This window comes from Mya arenaria, chromosome 5 (genome assembly GCF_026914265.1).
Source record: "Mya arenaria isolate MELC-2E11 chromosome 5, ASM2691426v1".
NCBI classification, from domain to species: Eukaryota; Metazoa; Mollusca; class Bivalvia; order Myida; family Myidae; genus Mya; species Mya arenaria.
The window spans coordinates 80,154,933-80,180,137 of record NC_069126.1 but is presented as its reverse complement, the minus strand read 5'-3'; the positions used below and the strand labels follow the sequence as shown (position 1 = coordinate 80,180,137).

Sequence of the window (25,205 nt, the reverse complement as noted above, 5' to 3'; positions counted from 1 at the left end):
ATGCCGACCTTCCTACTATAATTCTTTCGTAGATGTTCGTGGAAACAAACACTGAATTTTGGGGGGCCTTATGTAGTTTTTTGTGTGTGTTTTGTTCCGTTTAAATATACAAAATGCTGATAATACATCTTATTTACGCGCGTACAAATAATTTGTGTTTAACTGCATAGTTTCTTCGTTCGAGTGTAACCTTTTAAAATGTAATGCACCAGTCAATTGTAACCACGGCCCCCCTCCCCAGGTACGGCGGTCCGGGGAAATGGGCCGTCTTTTTACCTCCCAGCCGGCCCCGCAGTGCCGGGTGAATGCCGTGGTTTTGTCCTCGCGCAAAATATAGCGGGGAATGGGCCTTACCTAGGGTCCCTTTGGTGCAGGGGCATTTGGCGGGGATTTTACCATAAGTTCGTACCCGCAATGCGGGGATTTTACCCGGGGTGGCTGGACCGAAAGTCAAAGTCCCCGCTATTCCCCGGACCTGGGGAGGCCGTGGTAACTATTGACTGGTGCATAACAATGTTACTTTCGACAAAATCTAGTACATGTAGTTCATTTTATTTATTTTCATACTGTTTGCGAAAGGATAGTGATAGCAGGGAACATCATGGAAGATTCTGTTGTTCCGGGAAGTAGTCATGCTTTGATGAGGACATGCAGTTCAACAAAACAATGGTAGGACATATTCCTTACAAGGAATTTTATTCTGTCATTGTTAAATGTAAGTATCCTTACCTCGTTCGTAACTTGTATGTTTCTGTAAATTTTAGAAGCTCTTATTAAAAGTATAATTAAAAGATAATTATGTCAATAATCAATTTAATCGGATAACACCTCCATTAAATGTGTTTTTCATTCAGGCATTGGCAGTTAGTTACCACTACACCAATTTAAGGAATCTAACCGTCTGTGATAGCTCCATTGATCATAATGTTTCATTCCCACGCCTGGTGACCCGATGTACTTTCTGTATTATTGAAAAGGGTATTACATGAGAATTACTAAGATATAAAATAACAATGAAATATATTACGGAAAAACGTTTATTTTTGCTTTTTTTTTCAACTTAAATCGGAGGTGAATTACTGATGCTTTATGTTTCAAGGTCAAAAAGTGAGCGCACTTTTTTATCGAATATCCTTTTGATGTTTTACATCCGTAAAAGTCTGACAGAGTTGTGACCCTTCAAAAGTTGGCTAGTATATATATTTAACATATTTAGATGAAATTTCAAACCTTTTTTACAAATTTGTAAAATAATGTCTTACCACGAAGGAAATTCCTTTAAAATTTGCAATTGCTTAAAAATGAAAATTAAAAAAAAGTTAATGTTATTTGTTTGGAAAGCTAATCCTTTGAATCTAATTCAAAACTATTGAAGAATAAAGGAGAAAATGTGAAACAACTTTGTTCTCCATTTTTGAAACATTAAGTAGATCAATAGCTATCATATTATCAGTAACAACAACACATATATTTTCTCAGATTTTATTACCAGCATTAAAATCTTTATTTTTTAAAACAAAACTAATTAAGACTGTGTTTGACACATAACTCATAACTTAGATCTTAAGTATTTCTGGTATGCTTTTCAAGATGATATTGAATAAGAAATGCGATCAACGCATGTTTAATATTTGAAAAGATTTTTAAATAAATAATTTTATTTTATTTTAGTTTGTTTGTTCCTTGTCTGCTAGTAAATGTTAGTATTATATCTGTTTTCCTGATGGGAACGCGTTGGCCAGAATTTTGTACTGATTGTAATTTATCTTTTAATAAAATATTTCTAATTAACAAAACATCATCAGATGATCTAAAAGTGTTTGTACCAGTAAACTAATTGTATATATTCCATAAAATCAAAAGTAACTTATAACAATCATGGCCTTATTAACTTCGCTTTACACTTTTAAACATTCTTTTCATGTCAATATATCACTGCTGAATTCATTTTCTTCCTCAAAGATCTAATGCTATGACAAAAACAATAACACACATATGGACGGATAAACTGAACTAATCCAACTTTTTTAACATTCGGAACTCCTCAGCCATTTTTATCGAAAACAACCTCGGATGTATGCCGGTACATCAGTTGAAGTAGTTCGTAATTTTTTGAATTATATCATTAATCAAATGCAGTGTTTCAGAGCTGTATTTATTGATCAAAGTTTAAATTGATTGCCAATGATGTGTATTATTGCAAACATAATTAAAATTCCCAAGAATTCAGTCATAAAGTTTAACTTCTAACTGAAATTACTACGCGATCTACTTGCAGCGGACTTAAACGTACCTATTTTTGAGTATGTAAACCGTCCAAATACATCCGAGATTGTTTTCGATATAAAATGGCCGAGGAGTTCCGAATGACATTTTAAATAAAAAAACAATCTAAACAAAATGGCACAACATTGAAACGATTATCACAGTCTCTTTGTGTGGTCACTGAGTAGTCAGCACATCAGTATCGCCTTCTGCCGGCCCTGAAGCCGGGGATACTTCCGGGAGCTACTTGGTTCTTGCGGAGTACCTTTCCGCTACTAGGTCGTTCTTTTGCTTTGCCATCTTTGCCACCGGAGCATAGCACGATAATCGCACCAATGATCAGCAAGATCTGATGGTTTAGAACATAACATGAATACATATTATCAATAAATAAATTAAAAAACGAAAATTACAATATTTTGTTCCAATAAGCGAACATAATATAATTTGTGCTTAAGAATAAAATATACGTGCTGTCTATGGCCAAATTCTTGAACCGTATGAAAGAGGCATCTTTAAAACTTTTAAAATGGGTCACATTTTGCTACGTTGTTCCATTAAATTACACTTAAATTTCAAAGTTTCGACTGTGGATGCTTCTGCTATAGCCTCAGAGTTTCAAAAGAAAACTTTAGTCGTTTGATAGGCTTACTGATCAGAGACACTGAACGTAAGGCGTGTGTTTCAAAAGAAAACTTTAGTTGTTTGATAGGCTTACTGACCAGAGACACTGAACGTGAGGCGTGTGTTTCAAAAGAAAACTTTAGTTGTATGACAAGATTACTGACCAGAGACACTGAACGTGAGGCGTGTGTTTCAAAAGAAAACTTTAGTTGTTTGATAGGCTTACTGACCAGAGACACTGAATGTGAGGCGTGTGTTTCAAAAGAAAACTTTAGTCGTTTGATAGGCTTACTGATCAGAGACAATGAACGTAAGGCGTGTGTTTCAAAAGAAAACTTTAGTTGTTTGATAGGCTTACTGACCAGAGACACTGAACTTGAGGCGTGTGTTTCAAAAGAAAACTTTAGTTGTTTTATAGGCTTACTGACCAGAGACACTGAATGTGAGGCGTGTGTTTCAAAAGAAAACTTTAGTTGTTTTATAGGCTTACTGACCAGAGACACTGAACGTGAGGCGTGTGTTTCAAAAGTAAACTGTTGTTGTATGACAAGATTACTGACCAGAGACACTGAACGTGAGGCGTGTGTTTCAATAGAAAACTTCAGTCGCATGACAGGCTCACTGACCAGAGACACTGAACGTGAGGCGTGTGTTTCAAGTCATATGACAGGCTTACTGGCCAGAGTAACTGAACGTAAGGCGTGTGTTTCAAGTCATATGACAGGCTTACTGGCCAGAGTAACTGAAACTGAGGCGTGTGTTTCAAGTTATATGACAGGCTTACTGGCCAGAGTAACTGAACGTGAGGCGTGTGTTTCAATAGAAAACTTCAGTCATATGACAGGCTCACTGACCAGAGACACTGAACGTGAGGCGTGTGTTTCAATAAAAAACTTCAGTCATATGACAGGCTCACTGACCAGAGACACTGAACGTAAGGCGTGTGTTTAAAGTCATATGACAGGCTTACTGGCCAGAGTAACTGAACGTGAGGCGTGTGTTTCAAGTCATATGACAGGCTTACTGGCCAGCGTAACTGAACGTTCAAAAGAAAAATTCAGTCGTATGACAGACTTACTGACCGGAGGCACTGCACGTGAGGCGTGGGTTTCAAAAGAAATATTCAGTCCTATGACAGGCTAACTGTCCAGAGAAACAGAACTAGAGGCGTGAGTTTCAAAAGAAATATTCAGTCGTATGACAGGCTACCTGACCGGAGGCCTTGAACGTGAGGCGTTAGTTTCAAAAGAAAACTTCAGTCGTATGACAGACTTACTGACCAGAGGCACTGAACGTGAGGCGTGTGTTTCAAAAGAAAACTTTAGTCGTATGACAGCCTTACTGATCAGACTGAACGTGAGGTGTGAGTTTCAAAAGAAAACTTAAGTTTTATGACAGGCTTACTGACCAGACACACTGAATAACAGGCGCAAAACGTACATTTAAAAAAGACAGACCACACATTCATCAAACTATCTTTATCAATAATGAATCAAAAGCTCCACTACATAAAAATACCTTAAGCGCGCATACTCAAAGATAACATTAAATATGTTCAAAACATACTTTTCAGATCTAGATAAGCATAATATTGAATACCACCCCAGTCTGGCTAGCTCCTACCTGTAGTAGTCCAATTCCACCGAGGATTGCTGCAGCATAGATGGCATTTCCGAGAGTATCTTCCCAAGCCTTCTGATAACAACCCTGGAATTAGTTTCAAAAATAACAGTTTAACATAAAGTAAAATCTCGTTTTGTCGAAGTAATTTGGACTTCGGGAAATCCTTCGAGATAAATAACATTCAATATAGCCAATATACAAAACATGTATAACTAAAAAAAGATATAGAAAAGAGTTCGACAAAACCAGAACAGCTAGATAACAGAGCTCGACACTGCGAGTTTCGACTGTATCTTACATCTGCGGGTATATATACTTATATTGTTACCTAAATTTAAAAAGTGACAAATTGCGGAATTAACACTCACGAAACGATAACGTGGTATTAAAATGTTGGAAAATATAAGTTGTACTTGTGAATGCTTATGCAACATATCGGCGCAACTGCATATCTACAATTTAAACAAGGCTTTTTTTTATTATACGGCATAATTTGGTAAACGTCAACTAATTATCATCGTCTGGCTTCACTCCCATGAAATTTACACAGAGACGTAGAATGTAGTGGTTGCAAAAAAAGTGCCAAGTGGTATCGAATACGATTGGGCTGTATAAACATTGTTTATCAAGAAATTATTTACATAGTGGGTACTAGTGAAGATGTAAATTCCAGTGACTTTAAAGATGACGATGACTAAGAGGGGCTTTATAGTATGATTGGCATCGTACTTGAAGACAGATCTGATACAAGCTAGAGCAGGGTGTTGTGATTTTGTGAGCATATCGGATTGGAAGTGTTACGAGAATAAAATGAGATTACTTGACTTCATTGATTGCATGATGTTCTGTTTTTGAAATTGTTACTATTTTGTAAAAGCTTATACACCTGTAGACATATTTTTGTACGTAATTTATGCCTATGTTAAGATGTGTCAGTTAATCATTTTGTCACGTATATGACATACTGTTAATAAAATGTTTATTGTAATGTAAGAGAACTACTTGAAAAGGAAACTGTGAGTTTCAATGGTGCTCTTTATCTACAGCACATGTCTTGTCTGTGTTTCTTCACATTAATTGCAAAATAATAATAATAAAGTTATGTTGCTTGGATATGTTTTTTTCTTGTTACCAATGGTTACGTAAACTACATCTTACATATACAATATTATATCCGTTATAGATAGAAATTGATAGTTCTAGTCCATTACGTAAACCATTTAGGCGTGTTGTGTTATATAGTCAAAACTGAAGAAACGAATTTTATATGCGGATTGTTTTTAACGTATTTCTTTTGCTTATTTCATGCATAAACTTGCATAAAAGAATGTATTTGTGATGAGGAAATCTATCTTACTCTGCCATGGGAGATACTTATAGTCTTACCTCTGACAGGTAGTTTTCCGTTGCCAGAAGAGGTATCTGTGCGCATGATAGGTCCTCGGAACTTGGTAGTGTTTTGCAACAGGAGACGGGGGTAGCCACTGTCTTTGTGACACCATTTGTTGTTTCTGTGTGAGCCCATTTTTCAGTGTTGTCGAAGTCTGTGTACGCATCCACGCCACAACAACCGTACTATAAAAAGGCAAACTTAAACATATAGGCACTAGATGGCACTAGGTGTTCAAAACTTAAACATCATTTTGCACAAGAAAGAAATGCAACACTTTTCTTTTAATGAATGTTTTGTTAAGTTATAGTTAGATGACATGAAGTAAAAAAGTATTATTAAGAATGGGTGGAGTGAGCTTAGCAAACAGGCCCTTCTTAATTTTTATTTAGATTTTACTCAAGCAATCTGAATTAGAATACTTCGTTTGCTGACACATTTTCAACGCAAAAATTGACGCAGTGAGTGAGTACCGGATGAATTGCAGTTCCTTCAAACATCCGCGAAACTTGAAATTCCTAATTATAGAGCCTAGAACTTGAACTTAATGACTGCCAATCTGCAATTTTATTGGCTGAAAATGTACGTTGTATTCTAAAGGTTAATAGAGGGCCGATAAATCGGAATATTGTAAAAGCTAAGTACGTTGCTAACTGGATCGTTGTTACTATAAAATCTTTAATACTCAAGAGTGTAATAGACACATGTGATCTGCGGTACTTTAAACAAATATGGAGACAACTGATTCAGCTGTGTTTGTTTCATCACATCAAAAGATATTTCACCTTTAAAAGTTAACAACGATGTCTTAAATAACGATGTTAACATAATTAAGTTCTGGATAAGTTATCATGGTTAGTCGACAGTATCAGAATTCTTTACCTTTAATTACGCTTCAAGAAGATCGCGTAATAAATTCAATTAAGGAGTTCACTCTTAAGAATCTTAATGATTTATGCAATAATACACTTCACTGGAAATCAAAGCTCTGAACAATCGGCCCAATATTTTTAATCACTACAATAAGATTTGTTTCATCATAACTATGCTGATATTGAATTGTCCTTGTGGGAAATATTGTAGTACCGGAAACAGATATTGGTGATGAGGTCATTCAGGCACGAACTATTTGACAATGTATGTCTGTGAGACGCGTGTTTGATCAAACGTTTCTTAAAACGAAATTTGGCTAAACTTTTCTTTAGTTTAACATTTGCAAAATTGGTTTCCATCAGTGTGCTTAGAGATTTTCACAAATGTGTTTAAGTACCACAATTTAGATGTTTTTTCACAAAATATCATAGAAGTAGGTATTTTTCAGTTGGCATTTATCTTGGTTACGCCCTTTAAATTATGGTATCACAGTCGTCATACATGCCCTCATATTTTGCAAAATATGTTATCATATGGTTTACATTTAGTTAATAGTTATTTTATTCGCTCGATTTTTCATACAGCTGAAAGCTGCTATGAGTAACTATCGACTCCTTTTCCTGTGTACATGTCGGTACAATTTGGAGTCCTTTTGGAGAGGCCCTGAGACCTTTCCTCTGGTGGAGCCCTTGGGTGAACGTGTGTATTCCTGCTTACCTTAATCATGAGGATGTTCCAGGAGACGGACGAGATATCACTGGCACCGAGACCGCGATAGTCTGTCTTGATGTTGTCCTTGAGTTTGGTCTTAATCTTGTCAGCAAACTGAAAAATCATAGAGGGCAAGTGCTTGTTTAAATGTACTGATCGCAATATATTTTTTCAAAGTGAGCTCTAAAAGCCATATTTAACGAGCAGCATAAGCGTAACTTAAAGTGACACTCTTATTCAAAATCAATACATACACATGTATAACAAACATTAAATTTGACTGATAAACCTTCATCTACTTACTAAATAATGCTTTCATGGAAAACATTAATTTCTGATATCAAGATTGAAATCGTGTATTTAATAGCAGAAAGCGCAAAAATATTAAATGATTGGTGAATGCTAAAGTATTTACTGTGGTCAACGATAGTCTCATAAGGTAGAAATACCGTGTTTTCTGCACCTTTCTTTCAAATTAAACTTGGTATCCTTCATAAGAACCATTGTTTTCGACATTTATTCGTCCTTCTTAGTATATTAAAACGGTATTATTTATTGTGGTAAATCTCATCAGGGAGGAAGAGTGCATCTTTAAATATATTGCGATCTAACTCTTACACTGATAAAAACCTTTTTTTGTGACTAAAAGGGATTTAAAATTTAAAATTATTTTTCCAAAAAGTACGTCAAACTGTTAGCGAATGTAACGTTTAGTGCCCGCGCTTCTGACCAAAGTTCAATTGCCGGCGGTTGGTTTATAGTGACGACCAAGTCGGACAAGTGGGTTTCTTTCTGGGTACTCCGTTTCCCAACAACAAAAACATCATCACAAAACATCATGCAAACAAGATTGATAAAGTTATTGTCGCCATAACTAAATTCACAATCGTCGTAAAAAAAATATTATAATTTAATACAGCATTGTCATAATCAGAGAAGTGCATTAGTGATTTGATTGCTTGCTAAACATTGGTATAGTGTTTCAAGTTACAAAACCAAATCTGAACGTATCACATATAAGTAGTGATATGTCTTGCATAAAGTTCTTTTCGATGCAGTAAGTAGGCACGTAGAAATACGGATGAAAGATGCGCTAGAAGCATCATTGTCACTGTGAACGTAGGTAAAGGTGCAAAGCAGAGGGCAGGTTGTGGGTATACTCTTTACGTTTTATACATTTGAAAGACGAGAGGCTTTGTTGCGTAAGCTAAAATAAACTTCAGTTCTGTTCCTTTCCTTTCATAACAAACTTTTCAACATGATGATATATGCCAAGATGATAATGATTACAGGATCTACATTTGTTCTAATGTTTCAGAATACAGTAACTATTTATACTGGTCAATGGAATGATAGTTTTAGATCCTGTCTTACCGTATCATCAGTGTAGAGGAGAATCACACAGACAACTTCCGCAATTGCGATGGCTAGGCAGATAACCACATACTGAAAAAAAAAATATATTTCAATGGATAGAATGATGACAGTTTGCAGATAAACGAAGCAGACAGTCCCATCTAAGGCGCTTTGCATGAACGGCGAATCACACGGACAACTTTAGCAATGGGTAATGCTAAGCAGATTGCGACATACTGTAAAAAGAAACTTTCAACGGATCGTATGGGGATGGTTTGCAGATAAACAAAGCAGACAGTCCCAGCTAAGGCGCTTTGCATGACTAAACTGCGAATCACACAGACTACTTCCGCATTGATATGGCTACTTCCTCAAATGTATGACTATGTAGATCACGTACTGTAAAAAGAAATTGAAATTAACTCTTTCAATGGACCGAATGGGGATAGTTTGCAGATAAATGGAGCTGGCAGTCCCATCCAAGGCACTTTGCATAACCAAACATGCGAATAACACAGAAAACTATTGATATGGCTAGGTAGATGAACACATTCTGAAAATAGTAAAAAACCAATTGTAAATCAGAAAAAAAGGAATATGGTTTGCAGATAAAAAGAGCAGACAGTCCCATCGAAGTCTCCTTGCACGACTATACGGCATATAGCACAGACTAATTCCTCAATTAATAAGGCAGATGATCACATTCTACTGAAAACAGAAGAAAGGCAATTTAAATTCGCTCAACCAATTCATTGAACTAATATAGCTTGCAAATACACGGAGCAGACCGTCCCATTGATAGTTCCATGCACTACTTAATGGCCATACCACAGAGGTGACACTTCAAATATTTGACACCAATTATACTGCTACTACTTATATTCGAACTTGGGTTCTGAAACAAGCCTATTATATACTATAATTTTCACTATAACGTTGTGGGTATAATTTGAGACACTTATGGATATATTTGACAAGTGGGGTCGTTACGAGCAAAAACAATACTTAACATTACGCAAAAAAAATGTATGTCTATAAGGCCGTATAAGAAGATTTAGTTTCTAAATCTCCATACCTGATCTTGCAATGAAAACAATTACATGTATTGCCATTAGTTTGGCAAGGCCACAAGTTTGTTTAATCTCTAGCATGCCAACAATTATAAGGTATCCTGGTATGCAAGAATAAATAAGACCTAGAGCACGGTGTCAAATTAGCGACAGGAAGGCTTTTAAATAATGACAATAATTGTATCGATACAGGTACACGCGTCAAAGACATTTGGAACTATAGACGATATGTAATTAGTAAAACCTTATCTATTCTAAACAAAATCGCTGCAAGTTTGTCTTTTGCACAGGGGACAAAAGAAAACTCATGTGTTCCTTTGTAAGTATTTTCTAGGATTAATCACATTTCCGATTAGTTTTACTCTCTAGTTATTTGTATCTATAAAAAAGATAATATACATATGCAATGTTGTTGATAGGTTGTTGTTGCTAGCTAGTTTATTTTATTCCTCAAACAGGTAGAGGTCATTTTAGTTCTTTCGCAAGTTTTTTCATCATGATAGATCTTTTGTTCTATGAATTTTGGGTCTATCATGGTATTTTAGAGGTCAAGAAATTGGCCCGTTTATTCTGTTGTAAAACGCTTCAGTAAAATTGAAGAGAAATAAAATGGTAATTAATACATAATGATACAAGTGAGGCCTGTTTTTGTTCAAGATTTGTTTTTTAAAGAGACGTCAATTAGGAAAGAGTTTCAAATATTGAAGCAAATTCCGATATGAATTCGTACTTTGTAAAATATATTATATAAGACTTGGTTGGCAAAGGCGGAAAGTATTCATGACTTAGTTGAAACCACAAGTGATGTATAATGTATTATATAATATTTGGTAGGTATACGTGTTAGGTTGAGTATCCATGAACTAAATGAAGCCACCAGTGATGTATACTACAGTATATAAGACTTGGTTGGTACAGGTGTAAGGTGAAGTATTCATGAACTTTTTGAAACCAGCAGTGATCTCCTCTTAAACTGACAGAGCAAAAATGATAGCCCAAACATTTATGTATACAGATATGTTAATACAATGTACATGTGTAGTTTGTCTACGTTGTTTGTTTTTACACGGTGTGTATCTCTCGTTAAGTATATGTTTGGCCTTAGCACTGTGCCTCTTATCAGTGTCTTCGTTGGCTTATGGATACTGGGCCCATATTCACTAGCGTCCCGGAGGGCGTTTCAATAAAAAAAAAATAGTCGTAACTTCAGCTTAGTTACAAATGGCAAAACATTGATTGCTTTATTTCCTCAATTCTGTGTCCATTTTTATACTGGCTTAAGCTCAATTAACACAAATATGTAGAAAAATAGCGATAATATGACACTAAGATCATTTCAGTTTAAGACCTAAATGGACTAAGACCTTAAATGAAACGCAAAAACAGAAGCAGACACCTTTAAACATAATATTTGAAAAGAAATGTCAAGAAGAAGAAGAAGAAGAAGAAGAAGAAGAAGAAGAAGAAGAAGAAGAAGAAGAAGAAGTAGAAGAAGAAGAAGAAGAAGAAAACGAAGAAGAAGAAAAAGAAGAAGAAACGAAGAAGAAGAAGAAGAAGAAGAAGAAGAAGAAGAAGAAGAAGAAGAAGAAGAAGAAGAAGAAGAAAAAGAAGAAGAAGAAGAAAAAGAAGAAGAAGAATATATACAAACAAGAAGATAACATTAGAACCTGTGATCAACAACAACATATTTTCAGGACATTTCACTTACCATCACAAGGAGGCACTTGATCTGACAGCAAGCCCCAAGAACTCCAAGCAAAGATATGATCCCGAAGAACAGCCCGATGCAGATAAGCACGATTGACAGAGTGAGCAAGAGCTCGTTCATGTCCAGATCCACGTCCGTGCTGTTACCAATCCCTGGGAAACAATAATGAACATTACAAACAGCATTATGTTTCATCGAAAGGCATAAAAAAGGGAGTGTGCGCATGGAAGAAGTTCCGCTTGACTCATCTGGCGTGGAGGTGCCAGATCGGACTTTCCTGAATTAATCAACTACCGATCCATGGGAATTGATATTAGTGAAGCCAGTACAGTATAGTACAATTATAAACTTAATACGTTTTTAATGCTTCAAATACTTCGGAGATAAAACTGAATTCCGCATGGTAAACTAATGAAATAGGTATGGCGAACACATTTTAAGCAAAATAACTTGCCGCATAGACTATCAGGCAAATATCGACGAAAGCTGTTTGAAATATACTGTCAATTTTATGACGAATTAATATTTACATTGTTAATACAAATATTTGTACCTAATATAAGTACGTACCTGTATCTTCCAGAGCCTTTTTGAGCGCCTCTTCGGCTGACTGAACATAGTCGTCTGTGTACTTCTTACCGAATCGGAGGAACATTCCAACGCCAAATAGGACAACCCCAATAAACTGCCGAGGTAAAAGATATACATTTATCACAGCGGGCGATGGATTCTGGCATGATAAGCATAACGGGATACTTGAAGAACATGTATTATATGCTTCTCGGCGGTGTATAGAGATATATCAGTGAAATAAATGGAATTTCACTGTTTCGAACAGTGAAAATCTCAATTAGAAGTTTTCACTGTTTTGTAATTTTAACCGGGAAGTTCGTATACCATTCGGTACGCTTTTCGGATAAACTAAACTACATTTCATTTAATATCCATTTTAGACATATAATAAAAACAAAAAGGGTCTGTCACACCTAGCCGATTTGGCTCGCCGGAGCTTAACTGAGCATAAAATTTGGCGATTTTCGGGAATCGGTATTAGTACTACAGCACAACGGTATCACATCGTTAAGCACAGTATAGTATCATATCATACAGAACGGTATCGCATCATAAAAAACGGTTTCACTTCGTGAAGAACGCTCTCACATCATATAGAACGGTTTCACATCGTAAAGAACGGTAACACATCGCGAACAACGATATCACATCGCGAAAAACGGTATCACATCGTGAACAACAGTATTACGTCGACAGGAGATTGTGAGAACATCGACCGGAAACGGTAAGTTTTGAACGTGCTAAAAAATCTTCCATTGATCTGCATGCGCGAGCAACGGGACTTCAACGGCAGTGCTCCGGTATGATTTGGTAAATTTCGGTAGAGCACCGGTAGCGCCCCGTAATGGATCGGCGGCTCTCCGAGCAACGAGACCGTAACGGCAGTACTCCGATAAGGTTTCGTAAATGTCGGTAAAGCACCGGTAGCGCCCCGTAATGGATCGGCGGCTCTCCGAGCAACGGGACTGCAACGGCAGTACTCCGGTATGGTTTCGTAAATGTCGGTAGAGTACCGGTAGCGCCCCGTAATGGATCGGCGGCTCTCCGAGCAACGAGACCATAACGGAAGTACTCTGGTAAGGTTTCGTAAATGTCGGTAGAGCACCGGTAGCGCCCCCTAATGGATCGGCGGCTCTCCGAGCAACGAGACCGTAACGGAAGTACTCTGGTAAGGTTTCTGAATGTCGGTAGAGCACCGGTAGCGCCCCGTAATGGCTCGGCGGCTCTCCGAGCAACGAGACCGTAACGGAAGTACTCCGGTAAGGTTTCTTTAATGTCGGTAGAGCACCGGTAGCGCCCCGTAATGGATCGGCGGCTCTCCGAGCAACGAGACCGTAACGGAAGTACTCTGGTAAGGTTTCGTAAATGTCGGTAGAGCACCGGTAGCGCCCCGTAATGGATCGGCGGCTCTCCGAGCAACGAGACCGTAACGGAAGTACTCCGGTAAGGTTTCGTTAATGTCGGTAGAGCACCGGTAGCGCCCCGTAATGGATCGGCGGCTCTCCGAGCAACGAGACCGTAACGGAAGTACTCCGGTAAGGTTTCGTTAATGTCGGTAGAACACCGGTAGCGCCCCGTAATGGATCGGCGGCTCTCCGAGCAACGGGACACCAACGGCATTACTCCGTTAAGGTTTCGTTAATGTCGGTTGAGCACGGGTAGTGCCCCGTAATGGATCGGCGGCTCTCCTGTTTGGCTTAAATTGATGTGTACCGTACTGGTACAAATGTGATATTGTTGTCCTGCCTATGTACTAATGATGTACTACCGTTCATAATAGTTGGGGGAATAATTCAAAATTAATTTGACAAAATAAAATTAAAAGTAAATATCTGATATGTATCAAATGTTTGCTAGTGAATAATAACCCTGTAGGGAAACTATTTCTCTACAATAGCAATGTTTGAAATCTACATTGTTTTCAATAACAAACCAGATTTCGCCATATTGATTTATTTTTGTTTGGGACTCGCTCATTATTATTATTATTATTATTATTGTTATTATTATTATTATTATTATTATTATTAAAATGCACGTTTTCGTATGGCGAAATAATGAATGACAATTGATTAGGATTGTAAAAAATAATATACTGACTGCTAGAACCCTTTGAAGGCCGCGATTTTGAATAGCGCAAGTAACGCTTTTTAAGAAAATGCTTAAAGGTTAAGTTATCCTGATGTTTTAAGATGAGTCCTTGTGGGCGTTGGTTTTGTTGTCAGTTTTCTATGTTTTCTTGTCTGTTCCGGTGTGGTCTCGGGCCCCACTAAAACCATTTTTTTTATTATTTGTAAGACGGTTTTTGTCTGCAATATCGGTATCAAAGAGTAAAATAGTTATTCTATGGGTGTTTTCAGATGCAATACCGTGGACATTATTTGATGCTAAAGAATGAGCGAGTTCTTTTAAAGCTGCGCTCTCACAGATTGAACGTTTTGACAACTTTTTTATTTTTGTCTTGGAACGAGCCAATTTATTCGAAAATGTCATTAATTTTCAAACATAAATATGAAAATCTGCGATCTAATATTTTGTCAGCAGTCATATATCAATGGTTTGCAGATATTTACGCAAAAAATTGGTTCATTCCAAGATAAAAAATAAAAAAACGGTAAATCTGTGAGAATGCACCTTTAAGATAAATACAATTTACAGTAATTTGAAATTTTGATTTTGAAAACTACTCGTATTTGAACGACAAATCTCATGAACGGTGTGAAGCCATGCGTGTTATTATTCCCTATAAACTTCCGTCATGTTTATGTAAAATAGAACTGCTTCCTTCATCTATTGCTAATAAAAGTGTATATTCAAATTTTGCATTTCGTGTCAAATTTAATCATGCCAGGAATATTGAGCAATGACATGGAACATGCTTTGATGATATTTAAAGCTGCACTGATTTACCGTTTTTGCAACTTATTATTTTTTATTTTCTGTTTTGGAATGACCAACTTTTTGAGTAAATATCTGCAATAATGAAACCAATGATAATGGACTGGCCCTAATTTCTCGAAAGTTCTTAATTCCCTTATAACAGGATTAAGCTAATCTCATTATTTTTGGTTTTTAATAAATTGCCTTATATTAACTTCTTTAAGAGTTTTTATACTTAAGATAAAAATTATCTTTATGAAAATCACAATTAACCATTTTACAATTATAAAAAATCAATTAAAGTATGTTTTTGGGGTAACTGAAATTAGCTACTTAAGCCTGTTAAGCTTAAGAAGTTTCGAGAAATTGGGGCCTGGTGAAAAAAGATCAGATCGCAGATTTACATATTTCCATTTGAAAATAAATGTTTTATGGCTAAAAGCATTACTATGGTTTAAGAAAAATGCCTAAAACATCTTTTTTTAACTTAAATATAAAACTCTGCGATCTATGTTGTAGTCAGCAGTCTTATATAACTTGTTTACATGCATTTTCGCTTAAATTGGCTCGTTCCAAGACAAAAAATAAAAAAGTTGTCAAAACGTTTAATCTTCGTGAGTGCAGCTTTAAAATCAAATCTCATCATTACAAATCGCTGTGATACACACTTCAATGTATATTGCTATTTTTTGTCCGATCTTTTCATTAGAGATTTATATATTTCTTTTTGTAGCCCGATAATAGGGTTTCCATCAATATATATTGCTATTTTTTGTCCGACCTTTTCATTAGAGATTTATATGTTTCTTTTTGTTGCCCGATAATAGGGTTTCCATCAATATATATTGCTATTTTTTGTCCGACCTTTTCATTAGAGATTTATATGTTTCTTTTTGTCGCCCGATAATAGGGTTTCCATTAATATATATTGCTATTTTTTGTCCGACCTTTTCATTAGAGATTTATATGTTTCTTTTTGTCGCCCGATAATAGGGTTTCCATCAATATATATTGCTATTTTTTGTCCGACCTTTTCATTAGAGATTTATATATTTCTATTTGTCGCCCGATAATAGGGTTTCCATCAATATATATTGCTATTTTTTGTCCGACCTTTTCATTAGAGATTTATATGTTTCTTTTTGTCGCCCGATAGTAGGGTTTCCATCAATATATATTGCTATTTTTTTGTCCGACCTTTTCATTAGAGATTTATATGTTTCTTTTTGTCACCCGATAATAGGGTTTCCATCAATATATATTGCTATTTTTTGTCCGACCTTTTCATTAGAGATTTATATGTTTCTTTTTGTTGCCCGATAATAGGGTTTCCATCAATATATATTGCTATTTTTTGTCCGACCTTTTCATTAGAGATTTATATGTGATTTATATGTTCCTTATTGTCGCCCGTGTATAGGGTTTCCATCAATATATATTGCCCATTGTTGTATTTCAAAGGGTGTCTATCAATAGAGTTTAGATTACCAATTGTTGTTCGTTCATTGGGTGTGTATCAAGAGTGGCTTGATGACAAAGGCTCATTAAAGTCATAATAAATCAGTTCAACTGCCCAAAATTATATTTTACACACACTTGAACATGTCTATCATTAATATAATACATTGCCTTAAACGTAAAATGAGATTTGACAAAATTCAAAAGGAGCCTATACTGTAATATGAAACAGTATAGGGTACTTTTGAATTTTGTCAAATGATATACATGTTCAAGTATGTGTAAAATAAAATTTTGGCTTGTTAAACTGATTTTTTATGACATTCATGAGCCTTTGTCATCCAGCCACTGTGTGTGTATCAATATCAGATAGCATATTATTCATTGGTGTCCATGTATAAAGTGTCTATCAATATATACTACCCACGGAAGAACGTTCATACTGTGTATATCAATATATAACAGCCATTGTTGTCCGTTCAAAGAGCATCTATCAATATATGTTTTGCTTTTGTTGTCTTCGAGTGAAAATAATATTTACTTTTATCTGAAGTAAAATTAAATTTGATCAAAGACCGTAATTCAACAAAGTTCTTTTCTTTTCTTTTATTCCAAATTTTATGAACAATATTAGTTTAAGGTGGAACGCGACTATGAATTTTTTTTCGAGTTACTGTCTGAAAATTGGTATACGAATAGAAGAGCATATGCCCAATCAGGGACTGTTTTTTTACATTTTTAATATTCGGAACAGTTTTGAAACTATGACTCCTCAAAATATACCACGGACGTCAATTTTGAGACGTATCTCATATTTTTGCGTTCCATCTACAATAACCGATAGTTTCACCAATTCTTCGTTTACCGCTAAGAAATTAAAACCTCAAGTGCGTCTTGTGAAAACGTTCACGCACATATCTTTTTATAGTTAGAATCATAACGTTTCAAGTAATTTGGTTAACGTCATTACAAAACATTTTATCACAGCATAATCATCGCTGCGTTATTTAAAGGGACTGTACTCCGGTAAAACAGCGAAAAAAAAGAAAATTGTCGACAACTGACATAAACTTGGTACCGATGTGTACAATGCATTGGAACTTACTAATTGAAGTACCACATAGTTTACAATGAATCAATTTTTCGCAGTTCTTTTCGTATTTTTTTCATTAAAAAAGATTACTAGGTATGTCTACCTAGTAGAATTCATTCCTTATGCGTGATTGGCTAGTCGATGTTATCACGTGATATGACCATGTTAGGTATATAGCTTAAATACTCCATCTATGTAGAGTAAGCCTTCGTAGCACAGTGGATACAGCACTGGACTGCAAATTTTTGTACCATTTTGGTATGTGTTTTTACAGTTACGATATCAAAGCGTAAAACATTTCATTAAATAATTGTCCTGAGATTCGTTACAGAAAAAAACTTTTTTTTGGTGCCAATCTGGTGTACAGTCCCTTTAAATGTTCGCTTATATTTTTGGCTATATCATTGTTATGTAGGGACCAAAATCTATCAGAGATTAGATATTTTCACTGCAGTGAAAATAAAAGCAGTGATAATAACATGATATTTCATAAAAAGCATAAAAGAAAAGTAAATTAACAAAAACGAGTGAGTCTTGGAGAAGCTGCGAAAATAGTTTTGATTTGACATCTCTAACGTATTCTGTTTTTTATAACCAATGAAGAATCGATATTATTAATCTTCGTTTCACTACAAAAATTATTATTTAAAAAAAAGAAATCAGGTATATATTTGTACAGAAACTCACCAAAAAGAATATATTCACAGAAACAACTAGAATTCGTCCACAAGTTTTTAACGCCCCCATGTTCAAACAGGTTGTTTTTTACTTCCCCAGTATGTAAAATTCCTTTCCTTTAATATATTTATTGTGTATTTCAAAACGACGTGTTAAATATAATGAGCTTTATTTCATATCCTTTAAAATCACAGTTTCACATGTATTTACGAAAGTTCTACTCCCGGAAGACGCGTGTTAAGTGTAACTTCAGACAGTTTCCAATATTTTAAACAAATCAAAGTTTAAATCGAGAAATTTTGTGAAACATTGAACAGTTGAAATTTATGAAGCGATGAATGCCCATGGGGAATCATATTTCCTCAATTAGCATTTTCACCTTGGTTCAATTTGGTTTAAAGGGATTTGACACCAGATGATACCATTGCAATAAAAAGGAAAATTGTCAAAAACTTTAATAAAATTTATATCGTTGTGTTCAACACATTGAATCTTACCATTGCAAGAATAAAGATAATTGTCAAAAAGTCACACAAATTTGATATAGTTTTGTATCACGCATTGAATCTTACTTATTGATGAATCATCGCTGACGACACATCTTTCGCATTTTTTACGAGTTTTTTTCCAAATCGAAATTTACTGGGTTTGTCTACCACGTAAATATCAATAAATATAAATATAGCGTCGGTATATGATTTTTTTAATGATAGCGTGACTTTCGCATGCTTAATATACACACTATAAACTTGGGAACCATTATGCGCTATTTTTAATAGGTAATTTTTAACTCAGCTGAGACAGCGACACAATTTTATATTAATCATGTATATTATCGGCCTCATACTAGCTCGTATTGATAATTCTTGGCTTTTTTTTTTAGATAATACTGTATTTGCCGATTTGAGAACATCTGTGTCTAGTCCCTTTAAACTCAGACGAAATCAAGTACCCAATCACAAAAACACGGCTTCGGTAACGGAAAGTTTACTTAAAATCCAATCCCATTAAAATCATATCGTGATATTCGCTTCATTGCTTTTTGTATTATAACAGAGAAGCGTCGTGAAGTGATTTAACAGATCTGATTTTAATGAGTGTGCTACTTATTCGCATGCACAAACTCCTTGCATCGCTAAAAATCGTACACTTAAAGGCATTTCACTATTATGATTAAAACCAAATATACACAGTTAAATAAATATAAGCCTTTATAACTGGGGATTTTCAATGAATGTCTACGTGGTCACAAATTTCGCATTTAAAGAAGCGCGGAAATATCGCAAATATTTCATATTTATACACAAATCTTATTTAATTTCTTTGTTGTTAACATCTATGTGAAACGCGTTAAACATTATGAAGTATTTAGATTATAAAACTATCCATCTATCACGTGTAGCCTATATTGTGCCCCGTTAAAGCTGCACTCTCACAGATTGAACAATTTGACCATTTTTTTTATTTATTTTTGTCTTGGAAAGAGCAAATTTTTGGGTAAATATATGCAAACCAATGATGTAAGACTGCTGACAAAAGATCAGATTGCAGATTTTTATATTTCCGTTCGAAAATTAATGTTTTATGGCTTATACTAACGGTTTTAGAAAAATGCATAAAACATCAATTTTTGAACTTGAGTATAAAAATCTGCGATCTATTTTTGTCAGCAGTCTTATTTGACTGGTTTCCATGCATTTTCGCAAAAATTGGCTCGTTCCAAGACAAAAAAAAAGTTGTCAAAACGTTCAATCTGAGAGTGCAGCTTTAAGACATTTGGAAATGGTTAAATAAAATCGATTGAATATAACGTACTTTTAGGAGATGCGACCTTGGTCAATAGGTACACGTATAGATGTCGATTATACAGCTTTGTATAGATAATTTAAGAGAACATAATGTCGTGAGATTGAGTACGCATAAACTGGTTTCTACTCGCAAGTTTAAACCCAAAAAGAACTTATTCGGCTGACCGTTTCAAGGCGATAGCCCGACCATATTGTGTGTCTTGCTTTGTAGCGACGTTGTGTGTTAAAAGGTAGGTGTCACAGGGTGAGGACAATTTTCAGCCAGACTGGGGCTCAAACAGGGCGAGTGTTCTACGTCTGAGCTACCAGGCCGCTACTGCGACACAGTTCCCAACACATGTATAGGTAATTGATGTTGCTACCAAAATATGGATAATTCTTTCAAGCTGAAGAAGTAGGTGTCACAGGATGAGGAAAATGTGCAGCCAGACCGGGGCTAGAACCCGGGACATGCCGCTAACAGGGCGAGTGTTCTACGACTTAGCTACCGGGCCGCTAAAACACTTTCTAAGCACCTGGATAGGTAACAGTACCGTGTCATACTCTCCTGCAAATTTGGAATATGTCCACGAATCTCCATGTTAGAGAAAATAACAAGGTAAACCTAATCTCTACGAACCCACGCGTAAGATTTTGAGGACATATACAGGTACGGCTCAACGTTGGGCGCCATTTGTCACAGGGTGAGTAAAACGTGTAGCCAGACCAGGGCTTAAACCCGGCACCTCCCGCTAACAGCGCGAGTGATCTACCGACTGAGCTACCGGGCCGCTACTGCGACACACATTCTCAACACCTGTAAAGGTAACGTTACAGTGGCATAAGCTGGATTGAAACCATGGAAACAACAGTGACAAGCCCTGTAGCACCAAAATAATGTTTAAAGGCACATAGAGCAAGCCAAAATAATCGATAATCAAGAGAAACAACGATACAGGACAACAAACAATACCCTTTTATCAAACTGCTCTATGAATAATTCCCAACATACAGCAAAATATCGAATGAAGCATTCTTTTGTTTGCGATAAAATTATTCAAGTCTGTTATGTATCTTCATGCATATTTAAATGCACTTCCTCGGACTATTGAGACCCTATACATGTGTCAGTATATTAAACCATTGATTAATGCCCAGCAAATTCATTCACATTTATTGTTTAAACTTTGAGTATTCAAAGATGAAAATGCATACAAAAGTAAATGAGTCTGTTGCTGACAATATAGGTAATTGAGTATAACAACAATTTTCGTATGACTCTGGCCTAGAAAATAATAGTGGTTTTGACTACCTGACCCTACGTACGAAACAGGCGCCGACCCTAATGCTGTAATAGGTTAAAAGAAATCGTTAAAAAGGTGTTATAATATTTAGTTTAAAAAGCTTTATACAAAAGACAACTTTTACGCCATTCCCCAGTGATGACTAAAACGTTCTAACATAAAGCATTATAAGTTAAAAATCCAAACAATTCCTGCTAATATTACCTGTCTTGGACAAAAAAATGTAACCCTAAGCACACATTGTTTTGCTTTGTGTGTGAGAGGCGAAATCGTGATCTAGTGGTGATACATTCTACTGTCGATCCAGGGATCGCAACTTCGATACCCCGCTGCACCACAACAGATAATACTAATCGTCTTCCGGCAGGGACGTTTAATGGGAGCCCCCGTGTGACAGTAGCTGGTAAACGTTAAAGAACCAGGGAAGCTTTGATTAGGGTTACATTATGTCGGTGCATTATGCTTCAAAGAAAATTTAAATCCGAAAAGGTCTTGCGAGTGGGAGTATTATCAGCTTACATATCCAGATACCTGAACTTTAACCTTGTCATAATTCTAACAGCTGGTATACACTTGTGTCTGTAGACGTGTGTAAGGCAATTACATTATGTGTATGTTTTATTTTCAATATGTTTAAAACATCAATATTCCATGGCGAGTTTGGCAAAATTAAATGCATGACCTGAAAAAGAGGTTCCTAATATATGAAAAAATAACATCTATAACTAAATTCCAACTCAACAAATACGAACAGTAATACCCCGTTGGCTCGAACTCGCTTGGCTCGATTTCCTCGTCGGCTCAAACTGGATGTAAAGGTCCGATTTTTGTTTTACTGAATGCAAACATTCCCGCTTGGCTCGTATATCCCGGGGCTCGAGGACTTTTCGCCGGTCCCTTGGAGTTCGAGCCGACAGGGTTCGACTGTATGGTAAAACCATATTATACCAGATAATTGAGCGTGACGCACCAGCAAGACAGCAAAGACATTTAAAAGAAATTTCTCATGTTTACTATTTAATATATAAACTTTTTGAATTGGATTTCTCTTTTTATAATGTAGTGACTTTGTATTAAAGGCCTCTCACGGTGATTAAGCAGTCGCTGTGTTGATTGCGTGTTATTGTTTCACTGTCAAAACACTGAAATGTCTTCAAGAGTTGCTATTAGGGGGTCATAGTTTTACACTAGGGCTTGCTGAGACGATTAAAAGGTGGATTATATCGCTGTTAAAATATAGGTGCAGAATTTGAAAAGTATGAAATATGTATAAATGATTTCTTAATTGTTAAGTCTGTCGTTGATTTTAAAAAAGGCAAAACAAAAAATAAGTCCAATAAATTTACTCATTTTCTTTCTGGGAGAGACTCGAGTGATACATGAAATTGGATTAAATGATCCATGAAGTAGACTTAGGTCTTACTACAGTTTTGTTAGTCAACGGTTTTGGTGAAATAAGCGGGCATGTTAGTGCTTTCGTTACCGCATACAGGCCGTCGGCAAACTATATGTAAGGCACTGTTAGGCATATAGTTCATGGCGTGTGCCCTCATGCCGTATATGGTTCACTTTGCGTTTTTGTCAATGAAATTGATGTTTTGTTCAGACGAAGAAGTTAAAAAGCATGTAATCACTGAATTACTACACTACTTAACTTTAATTCGTCGTCATTTTTCATCGACGACAGTTTTTATTGCCCGCGTTTTTGTTTTTGTTTATATTTTGTTGTTGTTGTAGTTGTTGTTGTTGTTCTTATTTTTGCTTTGAAGAAAAAGGAGGTCATGTCTGTGACCACGTCTATGTCGGTGGCGTCGGAATGCAAAATCGTTCTAGAGTTTACGTGTGTTATACAATGTTCACTTTTACATTGAAATATATTATGACTGCAAATGACATTTACTTTAAAGCATCATTTCAAAGAGTGGCTCATTGTCATCACCGCGTTTGAATATATTCGTTAAACAAGGGAAACAACTTTGTAAATTTTGTAAGAGTTGTCGTTCTATTCTTTTAAATGGTTGAGAGTTATAACAAGAGCTATAACTATGTGTGAAGTTGGCGCGTACCTTGTAGATCGCACATGAACAGAAGAACAAATAAAATGGTCGACCTGAATCGTAGATCGAAAATCTGTGAACATAGAAATTGGTTCACCTTGGTTATAGATCTCGACAAAATACAGAATTAAACAACAAGCAAATATTGTCGAACTAGATCGTAGGTCGTAGATTGACACTCTATTCAACATAAAAATGGTTGACCTGGGCCATAGATCCTAGCTCGACAGAATAAAACAACATGCAAATGCTCACCTTAATGGCGTTTGACCTTTCAATGTACAGTTGCTAAAACAGGCAATACGTGTTAAATACCAACTGCATCTGATGAAAAAGATTAAACGAAAACAGGATATTTCGGGACGTCCGCGCAATGACTTAAGACACCAGAGTTGCCAAATACTAGACAAATCGGCACTTTATTATCGGATTTCAGTTTCAAAAACATGGATCCTCAAAATATAAGTCTCAATAAAAGGAAATTGTATACAAATAAATATGTGTTTACCGGGGACCATAAGTCTTTTTCTTTTAATTGTAATGTACAAGAAACAGTCCAATGTAGGCTGGCTTGTGTGTTTATTCCTTAGACAATAAACACTAACATAGTAAATCAGGCTTACCGGAGTCACTCAAGACACAGTCCTAAGACCGCTTGTGTGTTACGCTACATAAGATAAACACTAAGATAGTAAATCAGTCTTACAACAGTCTCACAGGGAACACTGTGCCCCGCTTGTGTTTTTATGCCATAATGGAAAGAAAGTAAATCAGTGTTACAGGAGTCTTACAGGAAACAGGCAAAAATTGTTTTGTTTTAATTTTCCTTCAGATTTATCAAAGGGGTCACTCAAAGCAACGATCTAGCTTAAAATTAATATGAATTACTGTAGTTTAACAATGTCAGAAAATCTCGAAAGCCCAATATATCCGGTCTTTCGAGATTTTTTGACAGGTCATATGAAACCAAAGCGACGTTAGCAACGCTGTTAACTTTAACAAAGTCTGAATAATTGTTCAATTGTGTGATTAAACTGTTGAGTCGTACACCGAAAAAAGACACGAATAATAACTGGAGCTTTTTCGCTCCAAAGCGTCCCCGAGTTATCGCCCTTCTGCCGTTTCAAAAACCGGTCTCTATTATGGTGATCAACGTTTTTAGATACATCGGGGAGGTTTCAACATAGTTTTGTTTGATTTATCTGTCTAGACAGAAAAAAAAAACATGTTTTATTTCATGAATATGATTTAATTCTGATTCTATGGTAACACTAGCCGTGCATCAATGATAGCACAGGCCATGTGCACGTACGATGTATTGTACTGCGCATGAATAAAGCTATATCTATACCAGTAGCCGAGCAGTTTTTGGACAACATTAGTTCTCAAACCGTCGCGATTTTCGCCTCATATTTGAAGTTGCATATCAAACGCCTGGTTATTACTCAAGTTATTTCGCTTATCCGACGAAATAAATGCTCCTACTCTGAGTATTAATTATCAAAGTTACTACAGTTCTGAAATAAGGAGTCTACTATGTCGTAATGTTGGGATCGCAACTACATGTACGACATATTTTTTTATTGAAGCGTAAATCGTATACACAGATATTGTGATCATGTAGTCTTGTGAACTTTTCCTATGACGACTTGACAAAGTTGTTATACTGCTGTCTTCTTGTTGACTCTTTAACTGGATATGCCGTGACGCTCTTTGTAACGAAAATTATTAAACGCTAAAACAAGAGCTACTAGA

The 25,205-nt window shown here is 35.9% G+C and overlaps 1 protein-coding gene across 1 annotated transcript; it reads right to left on the bottom strand.

Moving 5' to 3' along the window:
• Positions 1 to 1,475: 1,475 nt before the first annotated feature.
• Positions 1,476 to 18,634, bottom strand: LOC128233961 (tetraspanin-1-like). Its single transcript, XM_052947862.1, has 8 exons — positions 18,312 to 18,634; positions 12,191 to 12,305; positions 11,621 to 11,772; positions 8,861 to 8,932; positions 7,493 to 7,600; positions 5,899 to 6,087; positions 4,513 to 4,596; positions 1,476 to 2,614 (listed from the first exon to the last, which is right to left on the bottom strand). Exons 1-8 carry the CDS (start codon positions 18,369 to 18,371, stop codon positions 2,462 to 2,464), a joined length of 933 nt encoding a protein of 310 aa, XP_052803822.1. The 5' UTR covers positions 18,372 to 18,634; the 3' UTR covers positions 1,476 to 2,461.
• Positions 18,635 to 25,205: the final 6,571 nt, after the last annotated feature.

Bases quoted from the DNA above. Each gene is read 5' to 3' on its own strand.
- LOC128233961 (XM_052947862.1), bottom strand. From the start codon at position 18,371: ATGGGGGCGTTAAAAACTTGTGGACGAATTCTAGTTGTTTCTGTGAAT. The intron at 12,306-18,311 runs GTGAGTTTCTGT...TTACCTCGGCAG, and splicing joins CTGTGAATATATTCTTTTTG to TTTATTGGGGTTGTCCTATT. The intron at 2,615-4,512 runs GTAGGAGCTAGC...CTAAACCATCAG, and splicing joins GTGGAATTGGACTACTACAG to ATCTTGCTGATCATTGGTGC.